Source organism: Oxyura jamaicensis, chromosome 12, assembly GCF_011077185.1.
Source record: "Oxyura jamaicensis isolate SHBP4307 breed ruddy duck chromosome 12, BPBGC_Ojam_1.0, whole genome shotgun sequence".
In the NCBI taxonomy this organism is placed as follows: domain Eukaryota; kingdom Metazoa; phylum Chordata; class Aves; order Anseriformes; family Anatidae; genus Oxyura; species Oxyura jamaicensis.
Window position 1 is genome coordinate 18,822,844 of NC_048904.1, and position 21,328 is coordinate 18,844,171.

Consider the following 21,328-nt stretch of genomic DNA (forward strand, 5'->3'; position numbering starts at 1 on the left):
TTCTCTGCAGTGCTGTGGCTGACCTGTGTGGTCCCATCAGGAGGGTCAGGCCTTGGAGTCACCTGAGTTCTGCTCAGTGGTAAATGACACCGCTCTCCTTAAGTCAGTACACATGATTGTATTTATTCACGTATTTAAAAACATCCATAACTGTAGCATTTGGCTACAGGACATTTAGGTTTGTATGCACCTAGTTATAGGAGTAACCCTATCAGCAGTTATCTCTATTTACTTGTATGTGTTGTGTCCATGATGCTCTAAGTAAAGTTTAATTATGTATTTAGCTTAAACAACATATTGTTCACAGTTAATACTTATTTCTTTACTTATTACTAAGCTAAACCAGGGATTGAATTCTACTCTGGGTTTTCTTCTGAGCCTTTATTGCCCACACGGGCCTCACAGGGCACCCACCTTCCGAGTAGGCTTTGTCATGAATAGCTGCAGCTGCAGACAGGAACTTCGTTTTCAGCCCTTGTGTAATTTGTATCAGTTCTATTGTTTTATCAGATGTTCTGGGTCTTAAGCTTGCTCACACAATTTTCATAGAGCAAACACATAGGTGGGGAGTTTTATTTAAGGTCACTCAGCTTAAGTTTACAAATGATCTTCTGCAGGGCCAGGTCGTGTTCAGTCAGCGTTAGGTGGGTTCAGCAACTAGATCTAGATGAGTACTGAGGTGTTATTTATTCAGTCTAAATACCATCCATTGCCCAGTTCCACACTGGTTGTAAAACCAAACTCTTGCAGACTTGAAGGGAGCCATCCAAAGTGCACAATGGAAATGTAAGCAAAAATTCATTCGGATAATCTTAAATTACATGAATCATATTGGTAAAATGGCAAGAGGGAATCCTTTTTATTTTTTATTTTATTATTATTATTATTATTATTTTTAGAAAAGCCCAAAGATCTTGCATTCATAAATGCCTCTAGATCCTAGAAGTGAGGTTTTGCATTGACAAGCAGCTACCAGCAAGCAGACCACATGTACTGGTTAGAAGCCCCATTTCTGTAGTTTTCAGTCATTGTGTGCATGTATAAGATGTGCAAGGCCTTAAGAAATATGATGCTTGTACTCGATGATTTAGTAGTACAGCTCTTCAGCTGCTAGGTGTACGGAACAAATTAAATCAGAGCTGTCAGGTGCTGGGCAATTATAAGGGCAGAGTGATGACCAAGAGAAAGCATTAACCATTCATAGCCAGCTTGTAAATGGCTTGCAAGCATAGGGTGTGATGTGCAGAGACTTCAGGAGGATTGCATTTTAGGATTTTTCTGGAAACAGCTGGAAGTAGACAGGGAACATGCAAAAATGGTCCCTTGAGGGGAGGCAGTCAGACAGGAGATGCTCATGTGTGGCACTTCCCAGCCTCACCTTGCCAGTGAGATCATGTCTGGCGCTCCCAGCTGCTGCCTGGCTTCTCCTCCAGCTAAACAGCACCTGGCGAGCCAGGCTCCCCACACCCCTACTTGTTTCCTGAAGCTTTGTCGCAGGGAAATTCGTGGTAGTACTTACACTGGTTCTTGAATCAACGGTGTTACTCCTGCTTCTCCTGCTGTAAAAAGTTTCACAGCCTTGCATGCATATTTCTTTAATCTTTATATGCATTTTCAGTTTTCGTTTTGGGGGGCTGAAAGATCTAAAGACTAATAGATTCCAAAATTGGGAAGGCACAATAGCTGAAATCATGTTTGAAATGCTTTTTCTAAAATAGAGACATTATCTAAGTGCACTGAAAGCTTGTGCTTTACCTGTGCTGTCCAATAATGTTCATAAAGTCCGTGGAAAGATAAATAATGCCCAGGCTCCTCTCTAAACCTCCTGGGAGTGAGGTTGCATCTAAAAAAAGTCTTCATGCCTATATGCTACAACCTAGTACCTGCTTGGGAAATATTTTACCACACAAGGAAGACCCTTTCTGATTTGGATGATTACTTTAATCATCCCCAGAATTTGCATCATGGACTATTTTCCTGAGAAGTAACAACTTCCAAAAATAAGCTACTGGGATGGAGTCAGGTGAAGGTTATCTTCTCGCTGCTATGTGCACTGAGGCAACCAAAAGCTTTTAGGAGAAAAGCCACGTAGAACATTGACACCTGAAGTGAAAGGATGGGTCCTTACGAATATTCCTGCTCACCCTTTCCAGATATATCCAGACATATGAATGAGTCTGCAGGCAGTGTTGTGTTTTGTTGTGTTTTGTTTGTTTTGTTGTGTTTCAGGAAAATAAAAAGCGCTACAGCAGCATAAATGTTGTAGCGGTAGCATTACATTTAAGGTTTCACTTGCATAAATATCAACCTTTCTCAGCTAACTAGCGAAGCAGGGAAAAGCAGGGAAATTCTGTTACTCAGGGCATGGGAGAGCGCAGAGGTGTGTTCTTCCAGCCAGTGGGATTTAGTTGGTGCTCTGGATGCCAGAGGGTGGCTTTGCCAACCTGGTGGGAGGTGATAAAGAAAATTGGAAGCCGGAGAAGCTGCTGGTCTTCTGAGATGGGGGAAGTCTGTCACTCAGGCTGGGATTCTTTTTTTATCTGTGACTGTATCCAAGCATTAGAGCACTTAATTAAACTCCTGTGCTATACAGTCACTTATCTTGCAACATATGGTCTAATTAAATAACCAAATTTTCATTTCTCATACCAGGAAACTTTTTTTTTTTTTTTTTTTTTTTTTTTTTTTCTCCCAGAGTTTTGTTCTGCTGTTCTGTGACTGGAGCCACCCCTGAAGGCTGTAACTTCTAATTACCAACAGCTTTTATTTAACAATCTTGTAATATATATGTCACTGAGAAATTAAATCTGATTCTAGCTAATGAAAAGGTCACTTCAGAAATGTACCAAATATTAAGCTGTGGGAATTCAGCACTTTCATTAATATTTGTGCTGCACAGAACTTACACAGCAACCAAGTCTTGCATATTTTAACAGGGAAACAAATAGCTGAGATTGATGCCTTTTTTAATAGTACATTGTAATTTCTCTTGGAAGCACTAGACCTCTAATCTGGGAATTTTGGCTGTCATTCTGCTACTGTTTATGAGCAATTTTAATGCAGTAATTACATGTAGGGAAAATTGTTCACTAGGTTTATGAGATAAATGGAATTTATTTATTTATTTATTTACTTTTGCTGTTTAGTTGTCCAATATTTGTATTGCGTGTTTCTGGGAGCAATGGTATACAATAATGTAATCTGGAACGGCATCATTCCTTAGAAATACTGATATTTTGAAAGATTCGCTCACTGTAAGTAAAAGGCAGCTCATTAAACAAACAAATGAGCTGTCCTTAGAGCAATCAGTATTTACTATTAGCCAAACAGCACAGTAAATAATGAATTGCAGGTAAGGAACTACAGATAAGTATTTGCAGTGAATTCAAATTACTTGACTTAAGCCTCAGGCTGACAGAAGAGAGAAACATAGGGAGGAGGGGGAAAAGGAAAAAGGAGGAGAAGGGATCGTTAATGTAACATTTCTTGTATCATTCTTGTTTGTTGTGCCAAGGAAAGGTTTTCTCCCATCAGCTTTTGCCACCCCAGTACAAGGGATTCTGCAGCTGACTCCTAGGGAGAACAAAGGAGAATTTGGGATTCCTGGGGGGGAGAAAAAAAAAAAAAAGGGGGGGGGGGGGGGGAACAGGTATCCAACTCAAGCTGCAGGGCTGTTCCAGCTCCCTGCAGAGCAAAGCAGTTGCTTTTACCAAGGTCAAGATTTTGCAGGTTTTTATCTGGCTCACACTGGCCCCCAGGAGAGTGCTGTGCTTTGGCACTACTGAGACCGAAACCTGTCCCTTGCTGCCAAGTTCTTGTGCAGCTACCTCATTTATTTCTCCAAATTGCTTAAGCAGTTAAATTGTTCATTTGCTAGGAACTGGCACGAGATGAGAAATTTTGGTTTGGGGTTTAATCATCACAGGAGCGAAGCATCGTGCTGTGTGTTTGGGTACGTGGCAGTGCTTGAGGCTGGGATGGATGGGGGAGCCTGGGAGGTGGCCAGGGGTGGTGATTTGGGAAGGGGCTAAGGGGTGTTTTGTTGTTGGAGGTGGAGGGGAAGGTCTGTGAGTTGGTGAGGAAATCAACAATTTCAGCTGAGCTGTGGGCCTGAAGCTTAGTGGGAGAGTCAAACCATGACTGTCGTACAAAGCACATGGTGCCTGCCGGCCCTGCCTGCATGTCGCCCTAAGTGAGGTTATCGGCTTGATGAGGGATGTCTCCACCTGTCCGTCCACTGAGGGCCATCATTTTTTTCCTTGAGTTTAATCAGTAACTGTGCAATGCTTTTTGCCATTTATGCGAAAGGAAACTCTCTCCTCCTCAGTCTGCTGCCATAGAAAGCTGCCTGCCTTCTGCAATGTCAGCGGCTGCTGCTCTAGGTCCCAGAGCACCCTCAGCATGTAAGGGAAGAAGAGGACCTTGCTGCCATCAGTGCCCCACCTAAGCAGCAAGCCTGGCTGGACTTCTGTGAACAGAAACTACAGCTGTATGGCTGGGGGGTTGCTGTCAGAGCTTCTGTGTCACTGTAAATGCCAGGGTGGATCTGGACCTGAGGGTCTATGAGCACCAGGAAATCCCACACAGGCTGAGGATATGCAGCCATCAGGTATTGGCACCTGGGGGAGCTGGGTGCCTACAGGCCACGTGTGCCCACCACATCCTGGGCTGCGGTAGGATAGAGCTTTGGAAGGGCCTCTTCCTCACAAGCCAGGGCTAGGAGGAATCAAGCCAAAGGAAATTTCTAACGCCACAAACCGGAGTGTGCTGCTGCTGCTGGGTGCTGCCTTAGTTGCACCAAGTGGGTCCCTGTCCCTGTGTCCCTCCTGTCTGTGCTGTTCCCCTCTGCCCAGTGAGGCTCTGAGCAGATCAGCCAGCTTCTTCCACCAGAGAATGCTTGGTGCCTAAGATACTTATAAGACATCTGTTTTTTAGCCTCATTTCTACACAAATGAGGCTTATGGGATTATCATGTCTGTCTGTTGTCCTCTCGTTGGCCAATTTCAATCTTAAACCAGGGATTTTGGTCTCAAAGATGTTGATTTCCAGGAAGGTTCGTGAATTGAGTGAATAAAAGTTATCTTGGTAGCACCTTTTCAGAAAGGAGAACTGACTTGAGAGGGAATATGCTGGGTGAAGGAAATCTCAGCTCTGTGCTCTGTGGGGCCCTGGCTTGAATGAGCTGAAGGGGCTGTGCAGCTGATGCATCGGGTCGTCCCTGCATGGTAGCAGTCCTGCCTCAGAAACTGCTCCTGTAAAATTATCCTGACAGCTGAAGTCTAAATTTCTCCAGACAGATGTCCTGTAAGTGCTATGAGTTAGCACATACAAAACATACCTTAAGCTCATTAATATTTCATGGAGATATTATAAGTGGTGCTGATAACTGAAACCCTCCATGCACCTACATTTCTAGGGCTCTCTCTCCTTTACTCCTCTCTGAGTTGCACTTAAACACTCATTAGAGCTGAAATTTTTCTCCTTTGGCTGGTGCCCGGCATTTTTGCCTTGTAATGCAGAGCCTAATGATGTACAATGGATTGTGTAAAACCTACCTGCAGTAGTTCTGGGATTATGAAGTAAAAGCAGAGGTTTCATGCTCTGGTCCTTATTAATGAACTAAATTGGATTAAGCGTCCTTTTTTAGACATAAATGAAAGATAAAAGACACATGAGATTTATGAGTAAGGTCATTAAAGTACTAAATTTCTCTCATTAGGTCTGTTACATTACTTTCCAACTTGCACAACTCTCATTAGAAAAATTTATGAACTGGAATGATTACAAATATACCACGTTTTAAGTCATCCCTGCCTTTAATTGCAAAGCAAAAAATAATTATAGTTCTGTGCTATAATTGATATGTACTTTTTTTGCAAGTATTTTTTGTTAGAGATTTAATGTAGGACCTTTCCAAAGCCAGAGGGTGGGGGGAGAGGAGAGGAAACTGTACCACTTTGTGCAATTTAGCTGCAAATCCTGAAGCATTGCTTTAATTTAGTAACCTCATTAGAATCAAGTTAATATTGCGAGCTAATATGGCTCTTTCTTTTTCTTGCTAGACATCCAATTTCCCATCCTTACATCTGATTTGAATTGATGGTGAGAGGAAGCATAAGGTATCTCTCATTCTGTTTGGACTCCTTGTTTACAGAAGAGTGATGGAGATGTTATTACGCACAAAAAGGATCACCATATGCCTGTTTTTCTTTGTACTGAGTTTGGCAGCAGCTATTGAAATACCATTATCAGGTGAGTTGTAGCTATTTACTGAACACTGCTGTTTTGTTTTGTTATCCTTTTTTTTTTTTTTTTTTTTTTTCTCCATTTTTACCTTTCCCTGAAGAAAAAAATATTAAATCCTACTTTTCAGTTGTTTCATTTTGAATTTAATTCTGCCAGAACACGGCCTTTGGGAAATCCTGAAGTGGTAAAAATGTAAGCCACTTTGTTTGGACTTGTTTAAATGCAGCAGTAAACTTGTCTAATAACATCTATCTGATGTTCAAGATCCAACACACCGCTTAGCTCCGAGGTTTCTGCTTTGTCCTTCACATAAATTCCTCATTTTGGCTCTAAATCTCCCTGAAGCTTGGTTGATGTACATGCAGCCTTGTTTACTTGTCTCGCAACCTGCTGTCTCAGCCTGAAGAAGGAGCAGGTGTATGTCTCAGGGAGTACATTAGTCCCCAGAGAAGAATTTCCTATGCCTCACATGCACCCTAGGGAGCACTGGCTTTATTCATCTCTGACAGGGAAGCATTCAAACTGCCTGTTTTACATGGCTGGCATGTGTTCAGTACATGGGAAATATGGGATGAGGCTCGTATGGGACAACCCTGTGAAAACCAGTGGATGCCAATGCCCGGGGGAACCAGGAGGATTACAGATTGCAGTTTGCTTTGGGGTACAACAAAACTCAACAGTATTGAGTTTTGGATGAACTATGCTGAGGGAGTTTTTTGCAGGAATTTGGGTGCTGTGGCCTCAGAGTAGGAGATGGGCCATCTGCAGGGCGTTGCGTGGGCCCGCCGTGGGCTGTTTGCTGCCAGGAGCCCTGGCTGCAAAGGAGATGGTGATCAAGCAAATTTGTAGCATATTTTCCTAAAGCTACCTGAACTTGTTTACCAGTGAAGGAGATGGAAGTGTTTTGGAGGAAGGTGCCACAGTGGCCCCCGGTGTTTCAGTAGAGCAGCAGTGGAGCTGGGACTGCAAAGTGCAGGACAAACTTCCTGGGCAACCACTGTCCTTAAGTACCTACACAGGGGAGCCATCGAGCCCTCAGTGTGCTTTAATGAAGCAGTTTATGTTTTAATAAAAAGGAATTATGTCTGATCAGTGGAGCTGGTGGGTTTGGAAGTGCTTGGCTTTGAGACCACACGGTATGGTATGATACCCCATTTTGCTTCAGCTTTGAGCTCCTTGGGCTTAAAAGAGCAACCAAAGATGTTAATTTTCTTGCCGGCTGCCTATAACAATGTGATGATCCTATTATCCCCTGCTCCACAGCAGGGTGCATCCTCCTTTCTGCAGCTCTCTTACACAGACATTTGCAACACTTTAAATTCCTTAAGAAAAGTTAGTGAAACATCACTGCGTAACTGCGGGACTGCTAGTGGCTCGTCTGCTCTGGAGGATGCATTAAGTCATCCGTGCAGCCAATAGATTTCCTTGTAATTTTATCAATAGATTTTCTTGTAATTTTATTCAGGATGGAGACATAAGTTTGCTAGTTCATGTGTGTGTACCTGTGTCTGTAAGTCTGTGTATTAAAAAAACAGCTATTAACTTCACCGTGCAACAAACACGAGGCAAGGTAGTGCTCTGGCAACCAAGATATTCATACACTTGTTGGCTTATTTCACGGGGGATATCTCTGGGGGTAGTTCTGCCTCATAATTTCTTACTGAAACAAGTTTCCATATGGTGAAAGCCACAGGCTGTTGAGTTGCTGTGCTTATAAACAAATGTGTGGTACATGTTGGGAGCTGCACCGTCAGGCATGCAGCTGGTTATTGAAAGGTCAGTCCTCCTGTAGCCCTGCTCCCCAGCTCTGCTCTGGCTTTGGATTTGGCATTAGCATGGCCCAAGCTCTTCTCTGTCTGGATGGGATGGTTATACATGGAAGCAGACACCAGCAGTGCTCACTGAGGGCATGGCCAAGTGAAGTCAGAGCTCCAGCTCATGCTGCCGAGGCATGAAAGTATGCAGTTTTGGGAGCAGAGTGCTGTCAATGCCAGGATGATGATGATCATCCTTTTTTTAAAGCAAGCCTCACTCTTGAGTGTAGTAAGGCAGCAGTAAGGCAATTCTGACATTGTCCCTTTCAAAGAAAGGCCCTCAGCAATTTTGCTTGAATGGGGTTTTAATCTGCTGCCTCTTTGTGTTCAGTTGCACAGCTTCCAACAATCACGGAGCAATCTCACACCCAGGTTGCCTACCCTTTTGATGAGGACTTTACAATTAAATGTGAAGCTAGAGGAAATCCACAGCCCACGTAAGTACTGCTTTCACCTGGAGAACTAAGTAGAAATTGGGTTTGCTTTTAGCTTTTTCCAAACATTATTCCTTTTCTGAGGAAAGGAACAGCTGGTGTACAGGAACAGGCTTGTAATTGCAAGGTGAGGTTAAACTTTGTGTTTCCATTTAGACCATTCAGACATATTTTTTTTCTTCTTCTTCTTTCACTCACTACATGATTAGATATTAACGTGCCTTTTTCTTGTTAGGTGGTGTTTCACTCCGGCACAGGCTAAGTTCACCCCGTGTGATACACATGACCTAGGCTGGGCTGGGCTACAGAAGACAGGGGGTGTGCAGTGGCTCTTCTGCCTTTCCACAGCAACCCTAAAAATACCAAATATGTTTTGTGATTAACGAAAACATAATAATAACATAATAAAAGCTCCTCCTGAGACTTTCACCACTGGGTGGTGTATTGGCTAAATTAACAACTGGTTTGCATGTCATTTATGCTGTTTAATCCTTCTCCTTCTATCTTTTTTTTTTTTTTTTTTTTTTTTTTTCCCCACAGTAAAATTTAAACTTGAGTAGAAAAGGGCAATTGTTATTTTAATATCAAATATTTGATCATTTTTAAGTTCTTTCTGAATGGAGATTTGTATCTTAACATATTTCCTTCATTTCCTTTGACTGTTTGTCAGTGGATCAGTGAAAAGTTCTCCAGTGTTTATAGAGTTGACCCAGCAATAGGACCCCATGTTCCTCTCTCTAGTGTAGCAAGGCATTATTGCCAATACTGCTGAATGGCTAAAATATACATTTCTGTTTGCATTAAGTTATTATTTTTAAACACTGAAAAATTTTGACAAAGGTACATGTGTCACTAAATGCACATTATACTGTAATTTCCAACTGCCTCAGATTCCGAATCAGGTTAGCCCATCAGTTCTAGCCCGCATTCAAGCTATCTGAGACTTTCAGATACATCAGCTATGACCAATACTTAGGCATTCATCAAAATCACACCCCAGTAGCATCAAAACCATGTGTTTGATGTCAAGACCGGGAGAAACTCAGTATTCTGCTCCATTTCTCCTGGATTTGGTGATGGTACCTCCTGTAGATGGTGAGAAGAGCTCCTACAGATCCTTGCCAGACAAAAGTTTCAAGTATCCTACAGATACAGTTGTCTTTGTTGTTGTGGTATTGTTTTTTGTTTGTTTGTTTTTTTTTGCAGACCTTTACTTCCTTCCACAGTGTGGCTCTTGCTTTCACAGATGGCATCTCATTTATTGTCGTTGTCTTAAGCTCTCTATTCTTATTTCATGTCACAATCAGTTACCCAGGAGTAAAGTGTCCAGTAACAGAGACATGCCCAATAGCTTCCACAAGTTATGGTAGCACAGAGTTCATTTTACCATCCACCTCCTTTTATTTCAAGATTTTTATTTTGTTTTGACACTGCAGTGTTGGAATGATATTTACCAGTGGTTTTGTACTGTAGTGTACTCTACCATGACTGGTCCTTTGTAACATTTGTGTTATTTTTCAGTTTCAACTGGACTAAGGATGGAAAACCATTCAATTTATTGTCTGATCCAAGGATAATTACATTTAACAATTCTGGGACATTTGTGATTCAGAACCATGGAATCATCACAAATTTTCAAGGGAAATATCGTTGTTATGCATCCAACGCACTAGGAACTGCCATGTCAGAAGAAATCGAACTAATTGTTCCAAGTAAGCGTTTTTGCTTTACTTTCATTATGCTTTTTTAAGATTAAAAACTATGGGAAGGACTGGTTACCAATGCAATATATAGCAAAATGTGTATGGTTTGTAATTCAATGAATACTGGAAGGAAAACTTTGTCCTCCCTGTCATATTTTGATTTCATTCCGTTTTTTGAGGCCAGAAATCCAAATGACAAAATCTGAATTCAGGTGTTCAGACAATAACACTGGTCTTACAGGTTTCCAAGTGCTGATACTGATGCTCCTTACCACCTTTAATGAACACAAAAGCAACTGAGTAAATTGTGTATGTTTTCCAAGATCTATTAATTTGGAAAACATTTATTGTTTACTTCTGCTTTCTGAGTATCATCTACCACAGTTTGCTTCTAGAGGATGGACTAATGGGTAAATTAGTATAAACTGTTTAATAGCCATCTCAGGAGAACTGGGTGTTCAATGACAAAATAATTATTTGCTTTGACTTGACTATTTAAACGCTTTTATAAAGCACTTGCTTTGCCTGTTGCATAAAACCCATAAGAATTCTTTTCTAGTTTGTGTTTACTTAAAGCCTTCCTCTTGTGATGTTTCCACTTCTAATACTTTGCTCTTGCTGTAAAGAAGAAAGCATAAATATTCATGAGAATTGTAGTCTGATAAATTCTCTACCTAATCTAGCCAGACATAATTTGTGCGTGAGCTGATGCCAGCACATCATCAATATATAGAAATTAGAATATTTGGTGAGAGAAAACAAGTTGGGAAAAAGGAAGGAAGGCAGGCAGGCAGGCATAAATCAAGAAATCATGCAAAAAATACATTAAAAATTAAAAATGGTGAACATTAAAAGGAATAGGAAATCATTGCCAGTGAAAACAAAACTGGTTGGAATTAAATCACATTGAGGAAAGAAATTTGCAGGAAACTTTTGAGTTGAAGTCATCTTCCTAGTACTAGAGAAATGTATTTGATAAAAAATTAGGAACCAAGTGACGTTTTTACTTTCCAAATGTTTATTGGAAAGCAAAAGCTGCTAAGAGTCATGAGGCTATAATATTTCAGCTTGGCAACCCTGACTGAGTGACCAGAAATTGGGAAGACAGTATGGCTTCCATCTCAGTGCAAGGAACATGAAATCAGGAGTTCAAGGGGAGGATGGGAGATAGAGTGGCATATTACTGCAAAACAGCAGGTGATGCAAATGTTTGAAAACTCAGGGGAAAGTGATCTAATCAACTGTAAGCTCATTAGTCCGATGTCAGTACCATTCAGGGTATGGTATAAATACTTAAGGGGAGAATATTGAAGTCCTGGAATTGAATGGAAAATTATCTCAAAAAAATAGTAGTAAAAATTACTGATCAAAGAAATGTGTCCTCTCACCTTTAGCACAGAAGAAGGCAAAGGGGAAGTTGGGTGACTTTCAGGACTGGGGTTATGGAAGTGGGATGAAATTTACTGGTAAGAAGTTTAAGGTCATCTTGCTGGGCATTGGTTAGGACAACATTGCTACAATGGCTTTGTACCAAGAAATTGGATCTCTTGTAGTTTGGGAGTAGCAGAGGACAATAAAGACAAAATAGGTCATAAATTCAGGATAGACGTTCATGAAATTAGAAGAGGAAGATTTTGAGGCAGCACTTTCCCAGTGGAGTAGAAGGGACAAGAAATTTCAGTCTCTATGTGATGAAGCAGGGTAAGCACATAAAAGTAGATATGTGGTGTAGGTGTGTGTGAGAGAACCAGTGACACAGGGGAGGTTTTTTTCGGTCTCCCACTGATCACACATTTCCAAGTTCCTACAACATGTTGGTACCAAAGGATCTGAAAGCACTGGGCACATGTGGAGTTGGTGTGTCCACAGAGGGACGCATTTCCACCGTCTTCTCATGCTTTGCAGTGACAGATGGCCACCTGGCTATAAAAGCCTATGTCTAGCAACTCAGCACAGATGAAACAGGCTATAACAAACATGCATAATCATTTCTAGCATGTCTTTGTCACTGGAAATCATTTTGAGAAGTACTCTAGGCATAGCCAGGCATGGGGGAGTGGTGGCACTGTGGTTGTGCTGGAAGTAAGAAACATCGCAGGGGCTGGGATTGTTCCTGTGGGAGGGCTGCTAAGCATAATGAGTAAATGTATTGTTGTGAGCATGAAAGGCAGGATTTATTTTCATTTTAACCAGTTTAATTTTTATTTTTTATTTTTTTTCTCCTTTTCCTTCGGAAATTTATTTCACATTGCACTGTATTGCATAGTATTCCCTAATGCCTGACATTTGGTAAGGAATTATTAAGAGCATGTATATTGCTGTATTGTTTTGTCTCCACTAACTTGCAGTTGCTTTAAAAGACTAGCATTCCTGGTGCAGAAGAGAGCTGCACAAGGCATAAGACAGTATGTTAAAATTTGTTGAACTAATGATCTAAGTTGGTTCCACAAGTAGGACAATGCAGCTATGTACCAGATGACAACTGGATTTTCAGGCAGGATCAGGAGAGAAATGCAGACACTCAGAGCTTTGGACAGGACATAATTATTTACTTTGGAGCCTGGCCAGGGCAACGGGGTTAATGCTTCTTATATTAAGCAAAGTGTCTCAGACTCATTAATTGTTGGAAGAGTTAAAGAACTCCTTGTCATGTTTCAGTGGAGGTATGTCACCTCCAGCAGCAGCACTGGCACCCCAGGGCTCCGTTGCAATCGGACCAAACCAGATGCTTAAAAATGGAAAACAAGAACTGGTTGATGTCTGTATCTGGGACTGCTGAATCTGTACCTAGGGCAGATCATTTTTTCTTCTAATGAAAATTTGTCTATACTAGCTTAAATAGATATTAAATATACTGGAAGTAGGATGCAACAAATTAAGTTACAAACGTGTTTGTTAGTGAATAAGAGAGGATTTTCAGTGCTACCATATGCAAAGTTCTAACTCCAGAAAATACATCGATTGTGCAGGTAATATATTAAAGGTATTTAACCAACCCCCACACCTTTTAAGGCACATTTACTTTAATTCATACTCTCTGCCATTAATTCTTTCATTTAACTGTGCAATGTAGATACTGCAAATTAAGTCAGGATTCAGGGAGAACAGAAGACACCTTTCATTTTCTAAAGTGCTGGATAGTCTACTGCTCTGCTCGAGTGAAAGAGATCTGCTGGTGCACAGAACTGCTGTAAATTAAGCAATCAGACACAGAAGAGTTTGGGAAAAATTACCTCTATTCACCCACAAGTTTTGAAGTGGAGACTGGTACATGTGAGATCACTACATGCATTCATGATAATGATGCAGAGGTTGCAGTGCCTTGCCAGCTGTATTCAAGTAAAATTTAAGCTACTTGGCAAGTTACTATGCCAATGAAGTGAAGAAAAACCCAGCAAGTCAGACTAGGTTAGTTTTTTCATAAATTACATTTCCACTGCACAGAAGTAGAATACTGAGTCTGTAAGGAAAGGAAGGTTGCTGCTGAAAAGGAGAACAAAAGACTGTTTACTCACAGTAGTCATTCCAAGAAAGCAATAGAAATGTCAGCAGAAATGATCACTAAATGTCACCAACATAATGAAAGCACCACACCTCCCCTACACGATGACATTAGGGAGAGTGGGGAAAAATGGGGTATCAAGATTGTCAAGATTTACAAAGTCCGGATTGTTACAAGATACATGCAGAATGAAAATGAATTTAAATGGTGAGAACACAGACTTCAGCTCCCCTCCTCCTATATTTAGGGAATCTATTCCTTGAATTACTGAGTAGGCCCATTGCCAGAAAAAGGAGAAAAAGTAGGGTTTCAACTTTTTTAATTAACTGTAGTGTAAAAGACTGTTCATGGTAGACCATTAAAATTTATGTTCAGTATTTCTAAAGCCTTTGCTCTAAAGGACCAAAGATCTGAGGATGGAAACATAGCCTGAACATAAAATTGTGCAGGGGCAGCCTATGCTAAGGTAAGGGTGCCAGTTTCACACTCCAAAGGAAATCCAAGCCATATATATAAAAAAGTGAAGTAATCAGAAAATATTGAGTTGATACTAGAATGAGAGATCTCAGTAACACACTTTGTGAAGGCATTCAGTATAGCATACTCATTTTATAGAACAGAAAACAAAAGAAAGTAATTTGCTGAAGGTTTTCACATGATGGGACTAAAACTTAAACTTCCTGCCTCCTAAACCAGTGTCCTGTACCTCTGACAACTTTTCTGGCCAACTAAATCATTGGGATCACTCTGACTGTAACCAATGACCATCATTTCGGAAAGGGGGATAGAGAGAGATTTGCACAGAATAACAGACTTCACTGATTCTGTCATAAAAGCTTCACTGAGAGTGAGTGGACTGAGCCTCAGTCTTCCTGACAGCCAGACTTTCCTAACTTTTTCAATGTAATGCAGCTGTTAAAAAAAAAAAAAAAAAAAAAAAAAAAAAAAATCCTGTAAATAAGCAGATTATAAACTGTACAAAAGTTGCAGTGAAAAGTACAGATATAACTACTGCATATACAACATGGACCAGAATAACAATTGATGTACTGAGATGAGTATTGGGAGCTGCCAGGCTGCATTCAGTATAACTCATGTAGCTGGTGATTGTAAGTGATGTTTATAGTTCTTTGATATGTTCAACTGTTCACCACACAAGTTATAAATATGTATAACAAATTGCTTAGCTACTAATTGAAGTGTCTGAGGAGCTGGGAATTTCCAGGGTGTAGAAATTTCTTGACTATTTCTACTTTTCCTCACCATTTTATCTTTTAAAGATTTAGTTGTGGAGAACTTCACATCAACGATGGATCAGACTAAACATCCATCTAGTACGGGACACATCTCCAAAAATGTACACAGAGAAAGTCATAAAAACAGACCCCCCATACAGTGATGTCTTCCTGCAATTATTTCCCAAAATATATGCTAATTACTGACTTATCATATTTTACATCAGATACTGGTAGGAATCAGATGCAGTGGTCCCAAGGACTTCTACAGTTACTTGCAGAAGACTTTTCCCTTCAGTTCAGCTTCTCAGTGCTTTTCCCAGAAACATGTAAAATACCAGACTGAATGCACTCAATTCTCTAACTGGTATAAATTTACATCCTCAGTACACCTATTGTTGGGTGAAGTCACTGCAGTTCTAGCAGTAGGACAGGAACTAAGCTATAGGATGAAATGTGCTAACAGATATGTGAGTAAATCTGCAGCAATCTTGCTGGTGCCAGTGTACCATGACTCAGGTTGCTGTATTTCTATACAGCTAAACTCAAATTCACATTTTATAGTGCATTGTATTGTTTTCCATCCTGTTTTCTATTCATTGAGATACTGCATTTTCTGAACAGATAAGAAATAGGAGGGAGTGACCCGACCCAGTCTCCATTCTGAAATTTCTCTCAGCGAAACTAATTTGTCAGTGGTATTTCAGCCTAATCTCAAATATGGTTTGGTCATTAAACTTTGAGTCACCCCAGGGATTAACAGAGCCTGATTCCTTACACAAATGACTATGGAAACTGAAAATATTTCATTTCCATGGTTTGCACACTGCCAAAGCACTGTGATTATGTTTTTTGAGTGCTGTACATCATTCAAGATTGAGCCTTGGCAGAAAAAAAGTACTTGGGCAGTGACGCCTTTCCCAGGATTTTTTGAGGACTTTATATAGCACAGTGTGCTTTTAGAAGATTTTTCCATATCTGAAGTCAGGTGTTTTGTCTTCCCTGTGGCTGTTTCACACATGCCACTTTTGTTTGTGTTGGGAGTGTCCTCCAATTGGTACTTCAGCAAGCCTTTCTCGGAGTCATTAAATAACATTGTTCTCCCCTGTGTTATGGATATGTGTATGTAGCACTTGGAGTTAGGCTGGATGCTCTGGCCTCTCTCATTATATCTGTGTGGTGGGAATTGCAAGAAGGATTGGCACGACATTTTTAGTGGTATCACTGCAAAGAGATCAATTGCTTGTAAATTTACAGTGTCCATGTGCTGCATTGATAACTCCATACAGTATTAAATGTTTTCTTGATACTATTAATCTTGCATGGTACTTTCTAGCTTAATTTGCTTGTGATGGTTTCTGAGATTGGCCACAAATCAGTAGCGATTGACTCTGAAATGTCCACTAATTAAAACAGAGGAGCATGGTAAAAAAAAAAAAAAAGGTTGCCTGCATGTATGTACTGAAGACTAATGGGCAAGAGCTGAAGCCTAATGTGATATTAGCTTCTTAGTCTTAATAAATCTCCTCATGCAGAATTCAGAAGCAATCATTTTTCTAGTCTTTGAGACCAATGGGGCACCAGCAAGTAAATATGTTTGTCAGGAGGTTTGACTCAGGAATTTGTTATGAAAATTGAATTTTCCTCTCTAACAAAACTTCCAGGGTTCAAGACACTCCAAGTTTATGCATAGAGAAAAAAATCAAAGTTTTTCACAACAAAGTGAAACAAAACAGCAAGAAAAAAAAAAAAAAAAGCGCCCAAACCACATCATGGTTCAAGTATCTGTTAGAGATACAAGTCATCCATGGTGCTGCTTTACCTAGTAGGGACCAAAGTGAACATTTGGGCCACACATTTAGATGAATGTCTGCACTGCCAGCTATTGAGTCCAAGACAATGATTTTTCACTGTCTTCTGGTGGGAATTACTATCTTTTTGCATAATTAGGTAATTATTGGCTACAGAAACTGACTGAAAAGGCCAGTGGCTATGGCACCCAATTGGGATATTGGAGACCCATATTTTGTTGTTGTGCCAAATGAGGCAGAAAATGGGTTTGAACAAAAGTTTCTAATGCCCTGGATGAGTAATCTCCCTACTGGTCTATTTGCTGGCCTCCTGGTTTTGTTGCATTAGTCCCTTAGAAATCCCTTATCCTTCACCTGATCCAGCTTTCTTAACTTTGTTGAGAGTGGTGTGCTTTTGGGAAAAGTAAGCAAGATTTAGATCAACAAATTGGCTTTGTTTCCTACTGGAAAATCTTCCCACTCTCCTGCAGTCAGTAGATGCACTTTCCAAGGCTTGAAGGTTATAGGTTATTGCACATATTGTTCCCTCCCTTATCTGAAATACCACCTACAGAATATGTGACTCTCATTAGCTCCATTTTGTCTCTCCTAAGAATTCCTATTGTATTAATAATCCTTCCGGCAATAAAATCTATGCCCAATCTGCATTCAGGCAATCAGCTTTATAGGGATTGCTTCTTTTTGTGTTCACTAATCCTAAATGAGTAAAGGCTCCTCGGAGTCCTGGCCCTGTGTTTCTCACCCTCTTTCTTTGGTTTGACTTCTGCTGTGTGACACTGCAGCTATCGTACAGTGCTCCTGGACCACTGCTGTTTTAAGTTGTTTATTTGCTATCCGAGTTCCTTCTTACGACTTGAACGCCAGGATGGCAAGATTTGCTGTGCCAAATTGGCTCTGCACAGCCAGGATGCTTTCATTCCTTAGCTTTTAATTGCTGTTAATTTTACTGTTTAATGCGGTTGCCTGAACTGAAACTTTCACGAGTTTAAACTTGCCTGGAATGAAATCAGAAGACAGTGTCCGCCCAGAAACTGTCTTAGCTAAATTCGTTTAAGGAGCGGTTGCTTTCTGCAGACTAATTTCTTTGCAGTAATGTCTGAGCTGCAGCCTCCCAGGTGCTTGGTTTGGGGTAGGTTCCAGCCCAGCTCAGTTTCCTCTCTGCTCGGATGCGCTCCACTTGCATTTTGGGCTGCTGAGACTGTCCAGGTTGATCAGGTTTACCAAACACAATTCAGGCTTTGAATAGTCTGATTACTCTAGGTGTTAATCAAGTCCTAAATCCATGAATTACTGAACCTATATTTAATAATAATGCCTCCCTTATGCACCCCTGTGTATTCCTTTGTGCAAAGCCTGTACCTGCGCCTTGCTGAGAAGGGCTGCAGGTCTGCACAGCAGACACTTCACAGCCAAGGGGGTGAGGAGGCAATATTGTCTTTACAGAACCCTTCTGCTTCATCTAATTTGGGAGAGGGATAAGAGACAGAAAGACTCCTGTCACAAGGCAGAATAGCTGCCTGGTGTCTGTCCTCACCTGCACTGATTTGCAGTGGCTTCTTGGGAACTACTGCTTAGCTGGGACTTCCCAAAAGACACTGTACTCCCAGACTGATCTCGTATCTCCAGGGATCCACCTGTGCCCTCTCTTCTTTGCCCATCTCAGGCTCCCACTTCAGTTCTCTGTGGCCTTTACTTGTCCCTCTCAGTGCAAATAAATGAACTCTAGAAAGCATTTGAAAGAAAATTCATTAAAATAAATCTTAAGCAAAGCTCATGGGTATCACAGACAAATGTTAAATTTCAGGAATGAATAAAGCTAGCACAAAAATCTTGCTCTTAGTAGAATGCATTGTTAATCTGTACCACTTGCAAAAAAAATGTAGTAACTAAAGGCAGAGAATGCAAAAGGTAATGTTAAGGTAAATATCTTATTAAGGACCATATTAAAGGGGAAAATTTCAAAGGGTAACATAAAAGAGGAACTTCTTTGCTTTTGTACAGGTGTACCAAAATTCCCAAAGGAAAAAATTGAGCCCCTTGATGTGGAGCATGGTGATTCTGTGATCTTGCACTGTAACCCCCCAAAAGGCATCCCACCTCTGCATATCTATTGGATGAATATTGGTAAGTAAACAATTTGCATACAATTCATACGAGGAGACTCGAAACATTTGTCTTGCAGAACAGTTTTGTTACAGGTTTATAACTGATGGGAGTGTAATTGTGCAAGTGCTTAGGAAAAAAATCTGGATATCAGAAAACAAAATTGAAAAAATTGGGAATGGAATTATATTTTTACATAACTCAAAGTTAAATTGTAGAGTACAGTGATGCAATATATTATTAAATATTAGATATCAGAAAGCTTAAATGTCAGTAAATAAATTTACCAGTAATAGGCCTACTGCATTTACAGTAGAGAGTAAAATCTGTCAATATATTATGTCTATCATTACTATTTTCCTCTTTGCATAAATTAATGATTAATTTATGTTAAGAAAAAACCTTCTGTGCCAGGTATGCACAACTCTTTCTTTGTGGTTTTCTATCACATCTGCAGCATTTGTATTCTGTAGGAATTTCTGGCTCTTGAGCAGCAAAGTAGCACCATGACATGAAGGGTTTGTTTCTGACACTGACCAAGTACTTGCAGAGACTGGGTGCCAGATTAAACCTCTGATCTTATGAGGCAGCCTCGCTACTCCTGACATATATATTTAGCAGAGGCCTGCATTTGGCTGGATCAACAATGAGACAGTGCAGCATCCTTGGTCCATACTAATGCTGTCCTGCCCTCATCTGTAGTTACAGAAGAGTAAAGTGCTGGGGAGACTGGCTATAGGGGACATCAGCAAATGGTGAACTCCGCACCAGCATCACTGCAGGCCTTTTTATCAGGGACAGGTGCTGGTCATTTCCTTTGACCTGAACAGGAGCCGTGCCCTCAGCACTGTATGCAGAATATCGGTAAATAACCCATGGGTTGGGCTGGGCCTTCTGCCTCTTTCGCGTCAAAGTTAAATTCTGTATCTGGAAGCAAACATATGACAGGAGAGCATTAGTAGTCATATTGGTGAAACAGCTCAGTATCATTACCATATCATAATTATTTTTTCTTGCTAGATTTGCAGCACATTCCACAAGATGAAAGGGTCTCCATGAGCCTTAAGGGAGATCTCTACTTCGCAAACGTGGAAGAAAATGACAGTCGAAGTGATTATTGTTGCTTTGCAGCGTTTCCAAGACTGAGGACGATTGTACAGAAAATGCCAATGACACTGAAGGTTTCCCGTTGTAAGTCAGTGGCTGGGTTATTTGTTGCTGTTGTTTTTCTTTTTTAACTCCCCAGGCAACAGTGAATGCAGATGTGTGCCCTGTGTCTCTGATGCGATTCCCTCTGAAGAAAAGGCATGCTACCTTGTTTATTCCTGCATTATTAACCTTGTTCTAACACTAAATTCAATGGCTAAAAGCTTTTTGCATATGCTTGGGCCCAAAAGCAGCCTTTTCTCCCTGCTGCTTTCCCCACAGTAAAAGATGATGGTGCATGAGGGAAATCTGCTTCTCTGGTGGTCCAGCGGGTCCCTGATAGGACTTTACTGGGTCTTGAGGACTTTGTGGCCTCCCGGTCCCTAGGTACAGGTCTGGTTGCTCTGGGTGCAGTGGTGAGGTTGGGAAGAACTGCACTCAGGGACTGGGCTGCAGGCTAAGCCCTGCCAGTGGCTCAGTCTTGGAGGCCTCTGTGCTTTTGCTTTCACCATGTGTCACAAAAAAAAAAAAAAAAAAAAAAAAAAAAAAGAAAGCACAACTGTCCCTCCCCTTTTCCCCAAGAAAAAAAACTGGATGCTAGTCAACAGCAAGCCTTGTAAATTCCTTTTTGGGACCTCAGCAGCAGCAGCGGCTTCTGTGATGACCCAAGGCAGCAGGAGAGACTGCTTTTGGGGTGCTCTCAGCTGCATTAAATCAGCAAGGCCCTGCAGGAGCTGATGGAGCTAAGGCAGCGTACACCAGCTGGAGAGGGCTACCCCATTTCACTGGAATCTCTTTTGGATGTAATAAATTCTGGTGAGGCTTGTAGCATGAGCTGAGACTGCCTGTGCCCTTGATAGCAGTCTTCTGTTTCAGTAATGCTTCTGACCTTTTGGGCTTATGTAGCCCAGAAAGCAAAGGAGATTTTTCTTGTGAATGAAAGCCTGATTTTTAATGTATGATTTTGAGTGTTTCTTGTTGGGATAAAAAGATAAAGGATTAATAATGGGTTTGTATGTCTTAATACTTGCATAAACCATATCTTGGGATAATAACTGTGAGGCAAATAGCAAAATGACATGTTGCCCTTCATAGCTTTTACAGTCCCACACCCATGCACATTCAGATTAGAGAAAAATGAGGCAGGGTTTGATTCTGAGACCTCTGAAGGAAAGACTGCAGTGCCTGCATGTTGCCATCGAATCCCTGAGACGGGGTGCAAGTGTAAGAGTGAGGTGTGCAATTGCAAGGTTTTGTAAATTTAGTGCAGGACTGCCCCCTGTGATCCAGGCCAAGTTCTTGTTGAGGGACTATATCAAAAAAATACACTGAAA

The 21,328-nt window shown here is 40.9% G+C and overlaps 1 protein-coding gene across 10 annotated transcripts in view; it reads left to right on the top strand.

Annotated features, from left to right (window-relative positions):
• Positions 1-21,328, top strand: part of CHL1 (cell adhesion molecule L1 like) — a 124,267-nt gene that overhangs the window by 64,086 nt on the left and 38,853 nt on the right. For 9 of the 10 annotated variants that reach the window (XM_035337446.1, XM_035337450.1, XM_035337454.1 and 6 more), the window contains 5 exons: positions 6,063-6,252; positions 8,392-8,497; positions 10,016-10,206; positions 18,747-18,869; positions 19,869-20,039. In XM_035337446.1, coding sequence (XP_035193337.1) covers positions 6,162-6,252; positions 8,392-8,497; positions 10,016-10,206; positions 18,747-18,869; positions 19,869-20,039 — 682 coding nt within the window. In that variant the 5' untranslated portion in view covers positions 6,063-6,161. Of the gene's footprint in view, positions 1-6,062; positions 6,253-8,391; positions 8,498-10,015; positions 10,207-18,746; positions 18,870-19,868; positions 20,040-20,826; positions 21,004-21,328 lie in introns of those variants that run through there. The other variant, XM_035337455.1, reaches the window with a different exon arrangement.